The sequence below is a fragment of the Anas platyrhynchos genome, chromosome 14 (genome assembly GCF_047663525.1).
Source record: "Anas platyrhynchos isolate ZD024472 breed Pekin duck chromosome 14, IASCAAS_PekinDuck_T2T, whole genome shotgun sequence".
Classification (NCBI taxonomy): Eukaryota; Metazoa; Chordata; class Aves; order Anseriformes; family Anatidae; genus Anas; species Anas platyrhynchos.
In genome coordinates, this window is record NC_092600.1 from 18838829 (window position 1) to 18856030 (window position 17202).

At 37.0% G+C, this 17202-nt stretch overlaps 1 protein-coding gene across 2 annotated transcripts in view; it reads right to left on the bottom strand.

Annotated features, from left to right (window-relative positions):
* GABRG2 (gamma-aminobutyric acid type A receptor subunit gamma2) overlaps window positions 1-17202 on the bottom strand; it is an 80422-nt gene that overhangs the window by 40170 nt on the left and 23050 nt on the right. For both annotated transcript variants that reach the window (XM_005018904.6, XM_038186592.2), the window contains exons 2-6: window positions 10321-10469; window positions 8642-8709; window positions 7425-7645; window positions 1841-1923; window positions 1031-1168 (exon numbers count right to left, since the gene is read on the bottom strand). In XM_005018904.6, the coding sequence (XP_005018961.3) occupies window positions 1031-1168; window positions 1841-1923; window positions 7425-7645; window positions 8642-8709; window positions 10321-10469 (659 nt within the window). The remainder of the gene's footprint in view (window positions 1-1030; window positions 1169-1840; window positions 1924-7424; window positions 7646-8641; window positions 8710-10320; window positions 10470-17202) is intronic.

Below are 17202 nucleotides of genomic sequence, written 5' to 3' on the forward strand. Positions count from 1 at the left end.
ATCTCGCTCTCCTTTTGAATATAATAGTGATGCTGACCTTTTAGAAATAATTGTGTTATTCTTTCTAACAGATCGGGATATTTCTGTAGTCAAAATAAACACAAATGTCTGAATTTAAACCAATATATTTGCCAGAACAATAAAATAAGGTGAAAGTCAAAAGAAACCTGAAAAGAAAAACTGCTTTCATTAAAGTAAGAAATCAAAGACAAGGGATACCATGCATGTACAAGAATATTAATATGTAATTCTTCTTTGCATCCTTTCTCATATTCAATGATTTCCTTTCCACTGACAAATACAACAATATATGTCTAGAATAATGTATTTTCCTGCTTAGCTAGTAGGGTTAAAATTGCCATTTTTATTAAAATCTAAGTCCTTCCTCATTTATCATTTTAAATTCCATTACTTGTTTCCAAGGAGATAAAAATATGCAGGAAAATCATCTGAGACTCTGGCTTGCAAGACTGTTCTCTTTAATGAGAGCTGAATGTGCCCTGTTTTAAGGAGAAAAATACACTTGGAGCTGCTATAGTAAAGAGGATAGGACTTTGAATTTCGTTTCTGTCCAAGCCTAACTTTCTGCTTCTAGGAGTTTGGAACAGAACCGTAAAATATTCAAACCAATATCAGATTATTACTTGGAGGCTGTGCTGTTTTCTATGCCGAAGCAGGCTAGGAAGTACTTCGCTCACTCACCTCTTGCAGCAGTAGCTTTCTTCTGCCAGTTCTAAGCATTTCTTGGAGGACAATGCAAGAATGGACAATCGGCAACAACTTTTCTTTCTGTGAGTTTCTCTTCAGAAATACTAAACCCTATATCTTTTCTGTGAAGTGCTAATGCCAAGTTCCAAACAGTCAGAGATTTCCTTCTTTCTAATTCTTTTAATATAATTGTAAATAAATTGTACTTGTATTATTTATTGTATTTTATATTTATATTTTATTATTTTTATTATAACTATTATTATTATTTACAATTGTAAATTGTAAATAAATGTGATAATAAATAAATCAGTTGTCTTACCTGATGTGGTCTTCACTACCTCAGTTGTATTTCTTAATCCCGTAAAGGAGAACTGGTAAAGCCTCCAGGACCTTGTGTCCCCCACCTCCACTGAGCTGCGCTTCCATTGGTATATAATCTCTTCTCTTGGGTAGCCATCTTATTGCGAAGGAAAATACAGAATGCTTTGTTTCATAGTCATTGCTAGGATTTTAATGTATTCTGGGGAGTAAAAATACTATTTTCTATTTCTGGAAAAAACTGGAGAAGCATATTGCAAGTAAATTATATATATGCGTGTTATTTCCCTCAAGTTATTTAGTAGTGCCTTTTACTTAATGTCACATTTTAGTTATTATAAATTAAAATAGCATGTGAGGTAAAGTTTTCAAAAATGAGTTTTTCACTTGTTTGCCCCACCCTTTATTTATAGTCAAAAACTCTTCAGCTGGACACAGAATTCATTCAACATGAATGCAAAAAGCCAAACACTTAACTCATACCATTGCAATAGTAGAGCAACCATGTGCAAAAAGAAAGTGTCAGGCCACAAGGCTTTGATGCTGGAAATAAAAATGTCTACTTTTATGCTAAGATATAAGCATAAATATTAATAGCAGGGGTCCCAGAAGTCACACGCGTTTTATATAACATTTTTTGTGAACATATGTGATCCATATACTTCAAAATAATGTCAAAATAAAACTGAAAACGATCACATTATGTCTAGCTAAGAATATAACCTATCTGGCACTAAGTATACAAATATAATTTTTTAATAAATAGTTCAACATGGGTCAGGAAAGAGTTATCTTTAAGCATGTTACTTACAGCTTGAAAATTCCAGGGGGCAGGAATGGGCATCCATTGGGAAGTTGTGCAACTGTAGCTGACACTCGGCATCAATTGTCAGCCTGAGGAGAAAGAGATAAGGTTATACAGAACACACCTGAGAAGTTTGTACTGAAAGCTATATCATGGCAAGTAAAACAAGGGTGGTTACTAGGGTGGAATCTGACTATGAAATATGCATATATATAATGAATATAGAAAGCAAAAGTAAATTATTGATACGGATATATTAATTTGGCTATTCCAAATATAGGAAGACATGCTTATTGATAAGCAGGTCTGTTGTTATTGTGTGTTTTTTTGTTTGTTTGTTTGTTTGTTTGTTTTTTAGTTATTTTGGTCCTTACCATCTACTGTACAGTACAATGAGATATTAAAAGTTCTGTTCCTATGCATCTGAAATGGCAGAATTACTCATGACTGGCAAGTCCTTGAGTGGATACACAGGTTTTCTCCTGAGCAGTGACAAGTCTCTGTGTCACAACATGCCATAATGCACTAGGGAAATGTATTTTACATATATATATATATATATATATGTATATATGTATATATATATATACTATTTCAGAAATGATGTGTAAGAGTCCAATTTTAGACATCTGCATCCAAGATAGCCATCTCAGCCATCTTTACATCCAGTGAAAAGAAAGGTGCTCTGGGGATATACTTCACTGCATTCCAAAATAGACATCTGAATTAAATTGGAAGAGGAATGCACCAGGAAGGTTTTTCTCTCCACTGACTATCATGAAAGTCTCAATTATAACTCAAGTGATGTAGGTGCTATAGATATTCATCACATAGATACATGTACTTTTGGAAATCCAAAATTAGATTAGATGTATGCCCTGCTAAAAGCTCCACAATTTTTCACCAAATCCCTTCCTTGCTTCTAGCTTACACGGATCCCAGTCCTGACATGAGCTGCATGATACATGGGCTGTAAGCAAATAACCCATAAGAAGAAAAGTCTGTGGACAGGAGGGAGGAGGTGGGGAGGGGAAGAGGTGATGTTTATTTGCTCCTTTTGTTCATATAAAAACTATATTTTTTTGTTTGTTTGTAGTGTTTTTGTTGTTTTTGTTTTTTCCTCCTGGTTCCTCGGTGTCCAAATGAGCAACTCTGTGAGCTGAGTGTGCTTCCTGGTTCATGCACGTCAGTGCTGTATGCAGATGTCTCCCTGAATCTCCCACTGGGTGGATGTGTGTGTGTGTGTGTGTGGATATGTGTGTTATAGAGGAATGCTGTGGCTGCTAGTCAACAAGTTAATATAGTCAAAAGGAAACTTTTCTACATTAGGGATTTAGGAACAAAACTCATTTCTCTTGATACTAAGGGATAATGTGTTTGTGACACAAAAGGAGAGATAATTCTGTGTGTTAAGAACATTGTCCATTCTTTCTCTTCTCATTTCTATCATCTTCAGTTTCATTTGAAGAAAATTATAATATGGAAAAAAAAAAAAGTTCTTCCTTTAAGTGTCTTTTCTCTGATAAACAAATTTAGCATTGTTAATGGGATGGAATCAGATTATGCTACTGTTTGTTTGTTTGTTTGTTTGTTTTTTCCTTTTGTTTTCTCTTGTGGAATTGAGTAGATATTCTCTAAGACAAAGCACCTCCAAGCTTTCAATATTGCCAAGCATGGAAACTTCACAACCTCACAACCGCGCTAGGCAATCTGTTTCATGGTGTGTCCACTTTCTCAGTAAGAAAGCTTCTTATGTTTAACCAGAATTTCCTGTATTTCCATTTGTGTTTTCCAGCTGGCTGGCACCCAGTCTGTTCTAATGCATAGGGTTATTCATCACCCAATACAGGGCTTTACATTTTCCTATGTTGAAGTCCATGAGATCCTTCTTGGCCCATTTCTCCAGTGTGTCGTGGTCCCTCTGAGTGTCAGCACAACCCTATGATATACCAAACACTTCTCCCAGTTTTGTATTACCTACAGACTTGCTGAGGATGCACTCTGTCCTATTGTTCAGGTAATTAATGAAGACGCGAAGGTGTTAAACAGTATTGACTCAGCACCAAACTGGGGACTACACCTCTAGTGGCTTCTTTCCTTCTTTCATGACAGTGCTCACAACCCTTTGCACCTGGCAGCTCATGAAGTTATCCATCCACTTTGCTGTCTGGTATTTTAGCCTGTGCCTGGTTCTTCTCCACTGAGGATATGCCTCCCTTGCTCCAGGCTTTCCCACTCATCTTGGAAACCTGGGATTGCTGGAGGTTTGTCTTACCAGTAAAGACTGCAAGGCAAAGGCAACCTTGTATTCCCAGGGAAGCTCATGGAGCAGATTATCTTGTGTGTCATCACACAGCACTTACAGGGCAAGCAGGTGATCAGGCCCAGTCAGCATGGGTTTATGAAAGGCAGGGCCTGCATGACGAACCTGATCTCCTTCTATGACAAAGTGATGTGCTTGGTAGATGAGGGAAAGGCTGTGGATGTGGTCTACCTTGATTTCAGCAAGGCTTTTGACACTGTTTCCCAAAGCATTCTCCTCAAGAAACTGTCTGCTCATGGCTTGGACTGGCACACGCTTCGTTGGGTTAGAAACTGGCTGGATAGCTGGGCCCAAAGAGTTGTGGTGAATGGAGTCAAGTCCAGTTGGAGGCAGGTCACTAGTGGCGTCCCCCAGGGCTCGGAACTGGGGCCGGTCCTCTTTAGTATCTTCATTGATGATCTGGATGAGGGGATCGAGTGCACCCTTGGTAAGTTTGTAGATGACACCAAGTTAGGTGTGTGTGTCGATCTGCTCGAGGGTAGGAAGGTTCTGCACGAGGATCTGGATAGGCTGCACCAATGGGTTGAGGTCAACTGTATGAAGTTCAACAAGGCCAAGTGCCGGGTCCTGCACCCGGGGCACAATAACTCCAAGCAGAGCTACAGACTGGGAGATGAGTGGTTAGAAAGCTGCCTGGCAGAGAAGGACCTGGGAGTGATGGTTGATAGTCAGCTGAATATGAGCCAGCAGTGTGCTGAGGTGGCCAAGAAGGCCAACAGCATCCTGGCTTGCATAAGAAGCAGTGTGGCCAGCAGGGCTAGGGAAGTGATTGTCCCCATGTACTCAGCTCTGCTGAGGCTGCACCTCAAGTACTGTGTTCAGTTTTGGGCCTCTCGCTAGAAGAAGGACATGGAGGTGCTCGAGCGAGTCCAGAGAAGGGCGACGAAGCTGGTGAGAGGTCTGGAGAACAAGTCTTACGAGGAGCGTCTGAGGGAGCTGGGCTTGTTCAGCTTGGAGAAAAGGAGACTCAGGAGTGACCTTCTTTCCTTCCTCCCTTCCTCCCTTCCTCCTTTCATCCCTTCCTCCCTTCTTCCCTTCCTCCTTTCCCCCCTTCCTTCCCACCTTCCTTCTTTCCTCCCTTTCCCCCTCCCTTTTCCCCTTTCTTTCCCCCTTCCTTTCCCCCTTTCTTTCCCCTCTCCCATTCCCTTCTTCCTTCCTCCCTTCCTTCTCCCCTTCCTTCCCCCCTTCCTCCCTTCCTCCCTGGGCTAAAGTTTCACCACGGGAGGTTTAGGTTGGATGTTAGGAAGAACTTCTTTACTGAATGGGTTGTTAGGCATTGGAATGGGCTGCCCAGGGAAGTGGTTGAGTCACCATCCCTGGAGGTCTTTAAAAGATGTATAGATGTAGAGCTTAGTGATATGGTTTAGTGGAGGACTTGTTAGCGTTAGGTCAGAGGTAGGATTAGGTGATCTTGAAGGTCTCTTCCAACCTAGATGATTCTGTGATTCTGTGTGATACTCCTTGCCTTTTCTGTGTCCCTTGAGACCAGGTCTCCATTCCCATTTGGCAGTCACCCACATTTTTCCTAGTCTTCCATTTGTTGCGGATGTATGTGAAGAAACTCTTCTTTATGTTCTTATGTCCCTTGCTGGATTCAATTTCAGATGAACTTTGACTTTCCTAACTCTGTCTCTGAGAGCTTGGACAGTGTTCTGGGTCACCTGTTCCAGCTTCTGCCTATTTTACATTTTCTTTCCACATTTGAATTTTGTCAGGAGCTTTGAGTTGACATGTGAGACTTCCTTGCTTAATTTCCTGCTGGTCAGAATGGACTGCTCTTGAGCTTGGGGGAGCCAATAAAAAATCAGCCATCAGTCCTGGAGCCCTCTTCTCTTCAGCCAGGATTGCAGATTTGCAATGGTACTATCACATTTCATTTCTGGATGAATCCTACTTGGTGCTTGCTGTGACTCATCTAGACAACTAAACATACATAAATATTGGCTAACTGTTTCTAAGATCTATCAAATATATCTCTTTCTAATGAGGGAAACAGTGGTTTGAAGAAAAAGGTTCCAAGTCCAAAGAGATATTGGTATAGCAAAGTCCAATTTAACATTTCAAAAGTGAACCTGGGATATTCTTTATCAGGCTGACTTTGATTTGCACTGGATTTCAATTCCAATCACTCTCTTATATCTTCTGGTGATGCAATGTGTAATGAATGTAAAATAACTATGAAATAAGACTCCTTTTTGTAATTCAAACATTTACAGTATTAAAAGGTTGTCTTAAGGAAAGATTCAAAACTATTAATTGAAATGCTAATGAATATACTGTCCTGAAACTTTCTTTTTTGCCACCCAGCAAAACAAAAGCAGAAAATCCATAACAATTTGAAAACGTAGTTTAAAATTCAGAAGGTCTTAAGCCTGATAATTTTGACTGTACTTTTATTTTAAATTATAAGGTCTCTTGAACAGACACCTCCTTTATCTACATTTTACATACAGCCAAATATTACACCACATTAGAAAAAAAAATGCACCTAGACTTTCCACATTTAGGAAATATATTATGATAATTGGGAATGTGTTTTTTAAATTAGTAAATGTTGCATATGCAATATTTAGATGTAGGCATGCATATAACAATTATTTACAAGACTTATAAGGAAAATCTGTCTCAAAAGAAAAACTATTCAGGCAAGTGAGAAATCTGGAGATGAGCATACCAAGTTTAGTTTGTTAGGTATTGACCTAAGTCATAAATAATCAATCTTAAAAAGAGAATCATTATTTTCATTAGATATTTGAGGAATGAAATATTTTCTCAGGTAGAACTTCATCTAGCTAAGCACTAATCAATTCAGAATATGAGGCTTCTGGTGTTTGCAGTACCTCATTTCTAACATCTATTTGATTCAAGGATATTTTGAATTTTTTAGTTTAACCTAATAAAGAGGTAAAAGACAGTATGGACCAAACTACTGGTAAACAATAGTACATACATGAAAATGAAGATGAATTACTATAACCATGCTTATATTCTTTTAGTATAGAAATGTAACTATTTGTGAAGGAAGACAGAAAAATCTGTAGGTAGAAATGAAACCATTTTACTTTATCAATATCAAATATATCGCATTAAAAAATAAATAAAAAAAAAAAAAAAAAAAACTTTTTTTCCTTTTTCAGGGTTGTCCACATAAGTAACAGGAAACAACACTGTTTTTTCCTTTGGATTAAGGTCAAGTGACTTTAATTCACAGGAGCCTTTTCTTTGGTTTTCCCTTGAGAAGTTGAAATTAAAGTCAGATGTAAATACCTCAGTGTGTACAACACTCTGCCGTCATTCCAGATCCTGAGCATCCTATTAGGAGTTGTTATCCAATGAGCATCAGCTTTCTTGGAATTTCGGAAAAATGTATCCGGTATCCAGATCTTCCCAACCATGTTGCTGTTTAATCTGAGCACTTTTATAGTGCTGTTGAACTTCAGACGTCTGTCATACCACGTTTGGGCGAAAAATATATCAATTGTATATTCCTGTTGTGTTAACCAGAAATACTGATGAAAACATAGCACTCAGCATTTCACATTACTCCTGATATGCTTTCCTTAACTTCATAAGAAAACAAACAAACAGATGTGAAATAGAGAAGATACTAGAACTGATAAAAACTTTTTTTTTGTGTGTGTGTGTGATTTTTTGAGGAGATGCTTTACCAAAGACTGTTGTTAAACAAAACAAAACAAGATCATTTTTTGTTTGTTTTTGTTTCATTGTTTTCCTGCTGACAGGTTGACCTAAAATAAAATAGAGTCATATTTGTATTTACCTTTCTGATTCCGTGTCCCCACACCTTAACCCACACCTGATCAGGTTAGAGAACAATTTACTTATTCCCTTGGATCTAGGACAGGTAAGATTTGAAGTGATTTGGCTAACCCAGTTGCCTGTGACCCTCCCCAGTTAATGTCAGAAGTGCTGTAGTCTTACTTTCCCTGGTAGCCAGTCAGCAGCCAGAAACAGCAAAAGAAATTGTAGAATGAAAAAGAGCGATGTAAAATTTCTTGCTACACTTGAAAACCATTAGAATGAAGAACACATTGTGGTGCTAAGGCTAAATCACTTTCCGTCAGCTATATGAAGATAGAATTAAAGTTTTCTTTATGGAACTTTGCTTTTAGGATCTGAGCTCTTTCCTTTTATCTCTTGGTGGCAGGAGTAGGAATATCACCGGTGAATGCCTTTGCTTGATTTGTAGCAATTTGGAAGGTCAGTCCTGTAAGAGCTAAACTATCAGAAAGCACTGCAGAATACAGCACATGGATGTGCAAAGAGATGTTAAAACTGTTATTATTCACAGCTCAGTTTTGCTGTTTCATATAGACTCATAGTTCATGCAGTCCTTACATCTATAGTAACAATGAGCTTTTAAATAATATAGGTATAACACAACATTAAAATTAATGGAAACCTTGTAATGCCAAAAATTCAACCTTGAACATTGTAGGAAAATGTGGCAATCATTTACCTACCATATTAATAGCATTCACTGGCCCAATGCTATTTACATACATGTCAGTGTGAATTACTGTTGGTTTAACTGTAAGAGAAACAACAAAAATCACTACCATGAATGAAGGTCAAAACCAACTGCAAGAGAATGAAACAAATTAAAAAGATTGTTTTAATACCTCTGTTATATGGCTATGGTTGCCTCACATTTAAATGTGCATATCCAATAGATAAATAGATAAATTTACAGAAATTTCTCCAGCTTGAAATTAGTTGATCACACTTTGAGACAAATTCTTATACAATATATTCTATCAGAACATATTTACTTATGATATGAGAACAAATACTGAAACTAGCGTCATTACTTTAGTGAGTCATATCTCAGTGAATATGTATATTTTGTGTCAAATCGCAGCAACACATCTGACAAAACACTATCAACGGAAGGAAATTTATTCCTCTTACAATTTGTTGCATCACCTATTTAACATTATAATGCTGAATGCAATGTGACTGCTGTTGCCTGCAGAGATGCCTGTAGATAAGTAACAATTTCATGAACCCAAAGTAATATTAATACTCACAGCTCTAAAGCAGGAACAAAAACAGTTGCTAGATTAATTTATTTTGAAATTACTGTAGCTTTATTGTTCTCAAATACCCTGACTAAAACATTTTTTTTTTCCTAGATGTTTTTTTATAAATGCTTACTTTTTCTCTGCTCTTTGATGTCGTGAATTCAAAGAGTAAGGCACAGTCCTCTGTTCTTTAGACTACTCGCATATGATGAAGGTTAAACATTCACATTTTCACTCATCATAAAATGTCCTTGGTTTATAAGCCTCTATAAACTTGTTAGAAACAGTTTCTTTCATTAACCTTGCTGTTCTATGCATTCCTCTGCCTGCCTGCTTCATCTGTGAATTCTCTTTGTGTTTTCCTATAATCTTACATCTGTATCCTCTTCCACAGAGGTATTGTCTTGCTGTTCTGTACACACATAGGGCCTTCTATCTACTCAGGAACCCTCATCTCTCAGGTCCCTCAGTAATCAATAGAGAGGAATATCCTTGCAAAAGTTTTTTTTTGTTTGTTTTGTGTTTTTTGTTTTTTTTTTTTTTTTTTCCCCAGTTAAATAAGACTTCTGTTATGAGTCTGAACTTGGGTGTATAGACTTTTATAATTTGTGGGGGAAATCTATGGAAATCAAGTCAATCTGCTTGATTGCAGTTATCCTTTGTGAACCCTTCTTTCTCACTGTCTCATTTCCCAGTCACTTCTTGACCTGCTGAGCAGAGACCCAAGGGGACAGATTGGAGCTGGGACAGGGAGGGTCAGGCTCAGTGTTAGGAAAAGGTTCTGCACCGAGATTGTTGTCAGTCACTGGGACAGGCTCCCCAGGACAGTGGTCACGGCCCCAAGTATGACAGGGTTAACCTGCAAGGTTACAAGTGTCCTGATTCAGCAAATCATGATGGTTTTGTTAGGTGTCTTAGGCTAGATTTAGCAACCTTAACAATTTATGTCAGGTTCCAAAATCATGGGTACTTTTTGTGCCAGTGATGTTTTACCACATCTTACTTTGTTTTCATAGCAACTTTCAATGGATTCTGCTACCTGTGTAGTATATATAATATGGTATGAAAAAGCTTTCTCTTCACCACTCAAAGTTGGACTAAAAAGAAAACCAACATACCTCCTATGTCAGGTCTCAACTTGTTGTCATATCCTTCTAGCAAGCCATTTAAAATAAGAGTGACATCACTCTCATGAACTTTGGGAGTCAAAACCCAAGTCTTATTTGAAGTATAATCTTCATAATCATCATCTCCCTTTTGGGTGGAACTGTAAAAACAAATAAAAACAAAGAAATGCAAAGCCTTGAAAAAGATGAATTTACAGGCAACCTCTTTGGACATGGACAATACACATATAATTCTGGTTTTAGTAGTACTGTACAAAGCATTGAAAAGTAGCCTGCTTTATAAAAGGAGACTCACAGTAAAGATGTCACATAATAGTTGAGGTTACAGTTCACTTTAGCAAAGTTTCCTTTTAATACAATTGAGATCACACTGTCTATTTGAAGAAGCTTCAGTGCTTCTTACCTTTGGCATGTCTATTTTTTCTCTCACTGACTCAGGTTGGACCTCTTATAAAACAAATCTATTTGTCATTGTTATGTAACTCTCCACCAAAATATCCCTTAGTATGTACACAGTGTTGTTGCATTAGTTTCCTTTGGGAGAACAATTTGATGGAACACACTACTGACAAGGCCAATAATTAGATTCATTCAAACATACTGTCATACAGCTTTTCTCCATTCTGATGAACTTGAGCTTATTGTTCCTTTGGGAAGTTCAGCATAAATTTTTGCCGGTGTTTTTGTTTTCACTTTTGCTAAGCAGAACCCAGAGAATAAAAATAGTCTACTTCTTTTTTTTTTCTTCACTTTTTATTTTATTTTTTTATTTTATTTTATTTTATTTTATTTTATTTTATTTTATTTTATTTTATTTTATTTTATTTTATTTTATTTTATTTTATTTTAATTTTATTTTAATTTTATTTTATTTTATTTATTTTATTTTATTTTATTTTAATCTTCTGCTACTGAGCAGTATGGCAACAGATCTAGTAAAATTCAACCATCTTAGTGTGGTAAAAGGGCAAGTTAGGCATCAGAAATGTGTAGACTAGCCTTAATGGATGTTTTACTTTCTTGAAATCTGTGCCTCCAGTTTCCTGAGGAAAACATAGAATCTAATTTACTATATGGCATCAACAGAAATTTTCATTTGAGAACGTCGGTGGTAATCAAAGCTGAATGGTGCTAGGCAAATGTGAGGTTTTTATTTAATTTATTTATTTGCATAATATGCTAGTGCCCTCCTTTCCTAACCTGCTTCTATGACAAAGTTTAAACACTGCTGGATATTGAAATTCTTAGTGATATTACAAATGTTTTAAGCAAGACAGTGGGTTTGGGTATGAGTAGGTTAAAAGCAGAAATTTTCATTAATATTCCTGTGTCAGCCTGAATCTCTACAGTCTCTCCTGTACAGCACAGAAGTGGGAAAGAGTGCAGAGAAGCAGATTTTATGGGGTCTGGAGCTCATGCTTGACACGTGATTGAAAACAGACATAGCAGACCATGCTTATGAGTGTGATAGAAAAGGAACAAGTAGTCCCAGATGCTAAGAGAACCATTCTGCTAATACAGACCTTCTCTCAGTCGAGGTCTTGCATGTTCCTACCTACAGCACTATACTGATGCATCCTGATCAGACCTACCCAGCATGGGTGGCCAGAGGGCTTTCCTGTGCTGAGCATTCGGAAGCTGTAAGCCAACTGCATAAATACAGCTTAATAAGGAAAGAGGCTTTTGTTTCTGTCTTCCCTATGAACCTAGCTTGACAGAAAAGAGCCACAGCACCTCTTCATATAAAGCTCTTTTTCCTAGGAGGTGCTGAAGGCACAGAGAACTTGGAAGCAGCATTGCACTGTGCATAAGACACTAGCAAGTAGGAATTAACAACATGCATGAGAGAGCAAGTCTTGCATTACGTTGAGTTGAGCTTGCTAGTGAAGCTAGATCGATTTATGCCCTCAATGTTCGTACCAAGTACCACTGACTGCAGCCTCCAGGCATCACCTAACCCATCCTGCATCAGCATTAACATCTTGGAGCTTCAGCTTTCCAGATCAAACAATAGGCAACCCAGCCTTCTGTCTTTGGCTGTACAGACTGAACCTGTAATGTATTACGGGCGATCAAAGGCTGAGTTTTAACAGGCAATGTGCTATATAGTATTCGGCTGGTACTAACAAATGGACCGGGATAATTAAATCAGTGAGGGAAATGTGTTTATTCAGCTGTCCGGGGTTCAGAGATCTACCTGCAATTCAAAGGAACATAACTGAAGCAGACTTCTCCCTCCTGAAGGAAAGGAAATCCTTCTAAACAGAGTCATTGCAAACAGAAGGCATTAGATTATATGTTTTTAGTCTGCAGAGTAAATAAATAAATAAACAAAACCTTTATGTAGAAAACCTTTACACCATACTCCTGTTGTAAAACCAGTTAAACATGCCTTCTCCAAGAAGAAATGTTTTTCTAAGTGGAAAAGAAAAAACAAAAACAAAAACAAAAACAAATCAAATACCTCCTTTCACAGAGACAATGAGTCTGTGAATATGAAGGTGCTGAAAAAACATCAAAAGCTAAGCAGCTAGTTAGTAGAGTCTGGTATACTGCACAGTGTGAAATCAGAAGATGGAAAACCTTGTGCTTGTCTGGGACACTTCTCAAATCTACAACAACCTTATTAAATAGCAGCTTGAAGGCACTAAAACTTGCATTTCCCTTTCGTAATGATTTGTAGGAAAGAAATAGCTATCTGTTTGCTCATCTGCCATCCCAAGCCATTTTGGCACTCTATATCTCAAAACACAGCAAATGTTTTATGAGATTAGTGTGAAAGAGAGGGAAGGGAACAAGGCCAATGCAACTAGGGAAAAAGGCCACTGAATTCCAAGTGGATCATAAGTCAACATGGATATCCAGTTGCATAAATGTCTGTGTCTATAAAATTGAATACCAGCAAGAGCAATCAGAGGTGCATCTATATCCAGATGTGCAGAGCTTTAGTTGTGCAAGTGCCATTAATACTGATGAAAATATAAGGATAAAGCCCTTTTCATCTCCTTAAGACTTTCAGATCAGTCTTTCTCATTATATGACCTAAATATTGCAAGTGCTTTTGATGTCCAGAAAAAAAAAAAAAAAAAAGATAATGCCCAGATTACACTTAAATATGTACTGAAATGTATTTTTATTTTTGACTGCTAGACATTTTCAGGTCTACCAATAGAGGTAAGCAAAACCACATCCGTTTACCTATTTGCAGATTATAGTACATTTTTTGAAAGTTAGCGTTTCAGACACTGATGCAAAATCTCATTCTGAGATACTCCCACTTCTCACATTAGTGTTGTAAAAAGATGTGTGCAAACCAATCTGCTGATATCCAGTTTTCCTATTTGTAAAACATGATTCAAGGGTGTCAGAATATGAACTTGAGACTTCAAATAGTAAAGAAATTAAAGGTTAGAAGGTACTTTTAAATTTAGAAGGTGCTTCTGAAGGTCATCTGGTCCAGTCCCTTCTCAGTTTGCAATATGGGCATGCAAGAACCTTTCATTGTAATTACTTATATAAAACCACAATAATACCTGAAATTCAGGGGAGTTATTTGAATGTGTCAAATTACTTGAAACATATCATCACAAAGCAGATAGAGGGCAGAAAAAATGTTATTAAGTATTTATTGGTGCATTAGTTTTTATTTTTAGTATTTATTATTGCATTAGTATTAATTAGTGCATTAGTTTGGACCATGGGAAACTTTGTGGATGGATGACAGCACAAGACTGAGTTGCTTGTTTCATTCATTTTGTGATAAAATGCATAAGATCTATAAACTGGTAAATCACTATAATTGCATACAAATGTCATTCTGCCAGTAAGGTTTTTACAATGGCAGTATCTAACAAGTTTTATCTCATGTTTTTTATCTTTCTCACTATATTAGTCCTAATTCTACATTAAATTAATTGTTCCTTGACTTCTATCATTTAAATAGCTCTTTGGAGTCCTCATTGGTAAGATATAACTTTAGCACAAACTGGGATTACACCAGCTAAATGTTCAGGACCAGATTCTCCATATCTTTGCTAATGCACATCATCCATACTTTTTTTTTTTTTTTTCAATACCATCTGGGCTACATTTGGTCATCATTCATGCAGAAATTGTCATCTCTGGGCAGAGATACCTATTGTAGCTTGGAATGGGTTCTCCTACCAAGGAGTGAAAAACTATAGAGATGCTCTATTTGATTGGCATAGTCTCTTTTACAGAATCCTCAGCATTAAAGACATTATTTCTATACTGGAAATATGCTAAAACAGTAGCAGATTAATTCAGTCAGTCTGAGAAGGTCTCTGCTGTAAAATCACTGATACCTTAGGGAAAAAACAAGTTGTTTTTTGTTTGTTTGTTTGTTTGTTTGTTTGTTTTTTCCCCTTATCTTCTTTTCTGAATCAGAAGACTGAGCAAAGCCTGCCAGTCAAAGGTTTCATTAATGTGTTGATATACTCTTCTCTTAGCAGTCCAAAACCGTGCGCGTCCATGTAACAGTTTGAAATCTATTCCTCCTCTCAGTAGGATCAATATGATTTCTTTTCGTTTTTGCTTTCATTTCCCTGATGGTAAGATTTAGACCAATGCAAAAATAATCACCTTTTTAGTAAAATTCAGCAAACACATATATTAATGGTACTTAGCTGTCTTAAATGATTATCCTTTGGAGTCATTTGATCTAAATTCTTTAGTTCAAAATTCAAACTAGAGAATGGATTATCTTTTTCAAAACTACCATGTTTGCTAACTTAAAGTCAGAATTATAACTGTTGGTGATCTCTGCTGTTCCACAATATTTCTACATCAAATACATTCTTATATAACTTTCAGAAGAACCATATGTAGCATTGGAAAGACACCGCCATTTGTCAGTAAAAATGCACTTCTGATTGTTTAAAATTACTGCCAGCAGCAATAATTTTTTTCTCTAAACTGAGGGAAAGATTGGGCACATCTTGTTTCATTAGTGAGCAATCACCCACAAAGGATATTCCTCCAAAATAAGGTGAATATTAATCTATAGGAATATGATTTTCACAACTGGTTGCTTCATAACTTGGATAATGACATAAGTAGTAGAAGGGAAAAGATGCTTTTCTCTGAAGCAGAAACCTATCGTGATTGCTCAGTCTTTCAATACTCAGATGTGAGCTCATGTATTCTGTTGGTCTAAATCTCTAAAATTCCAGTGACTTCAACCAAGATATGGTGATTTATACCTGCTGTGGTTCTGTCCTTTAATTTTCTAAATTTAGAAAATGAATTTTAACCATTTCCAGGTGTTCTGTTATGAAACTTCACACAGAGTCAATTATCCCTGCTGGAATCTGCTGGCTACTGCACTGCTGTTTGCAAGCAGAATCACAGTGGTCACAGTGCCTAAAGAAAAAGAATTTTAGCAGTACTGAATAGCCAACTCCAACTAAACTTTAACTCCAACTAAAATGTATCTGTCAAAAAAAAAATCTGAATGATTTTATCTTTTATGCTAAGTAGGCTATAGAAGCTACAGAGCCCACAGGAAAGATTTAATAAATTACTCATGCATACAGTAAATCTCCACTTATAGCACAAATGCTTTCTACCTCTGAGTGAAGGGCTGAAACAAAGCTTGCTGCTTTACTTAACAGAACTGTTTAACTTAATGAACAGTCAAACTACATTTATTCTCTGCTGTACATAAAAAATTACTGTACTCTATGTTATACATTATTCATGATGATAATACTGTCACTGGGAGGGAAGGACATATTCCACGTTCTCACTGCAGATACAAAGATGCTCTATGCATACAAGACATGTGTAGTGAATAGCACATTTGCAGGAGATTACAGTGTCTGTGGAAATCTAACTATCTATTCTCTCTCCTTTTGACTACTGATCATATTTTAAGTAAAAATATCTCATTTAAAACAGATTTATTTATTTTTCTCATGAAGCACTATGCTTGGTTTTCTCTCCCTGCTCACATCTGTTCTGTCTGTTTGTAGTGTTTAAGCCCAAAGTTGTGCTCAGGACCAGGCCTCCCATAGAATCACAGAATCATGTAGGTTGGAAAAGACCTTTAAAATCATCAAGTCTGACCATCAACCTAACACCTCCAAGTCCATGTCCCTAAGTGCCACATCTTCACGTCTCTTAAATATCTCCAGGAATGACAACTCCACCACTTCCCTGAGCAACCTTTTCCACTACTCTTGGCCACCCTTTCTGTGAAGAAATTCTTCCTGATACCCAAACCTGCCCTGGAGCAACTTGAGGCTGTTTTCTTGCATCCTAACACTTGTTACCTGAGAAAAGAGACTGACATTGACCTCACTACAGTGGTACTTATTTCTGTTTTACTATTAAGTGTTCACTACAATACCCAACCATGTTTTTTTTTCATAATTGTAGATCATGTAAATGTGAAGATTATTCTCTTCCCAAGTAACATACTCATGAGTTCCCACGTCTGAGACAGAAACTGAAGATAATGCTTTGATTAGAGTAGAAGATAGAAAATCCAGTTAGCCATCTGAAGTTCCATAACAGGAAATGGAAACTGAATTGGAAGATTTGGGCTTAAAAATCAGAGAAAAGTGTTTACTTGTCCTGCTCCCTCCTCTTAGACCTCTGACACCAGTGAGACCATGATTCTCTTATCTGGATGGAGTCTTATTCCAGAAGGACTAGACCGAACCATGAAATGCTGAGTCAGATTGTTTCCAGAAAAGCTTGTTTCAGACTCAGCCTTTAGAGTTTATTAACTGTATTTTGGCCAGTTGAGTTAGTCACGGGGTGAAGGAGGCTAAAGAAGTTCACAACAGGGAGAAAGAAAATGGTTCTTACCCCTACTTAATGGTTTGGGTAGATTTTAGGTAGGTCACC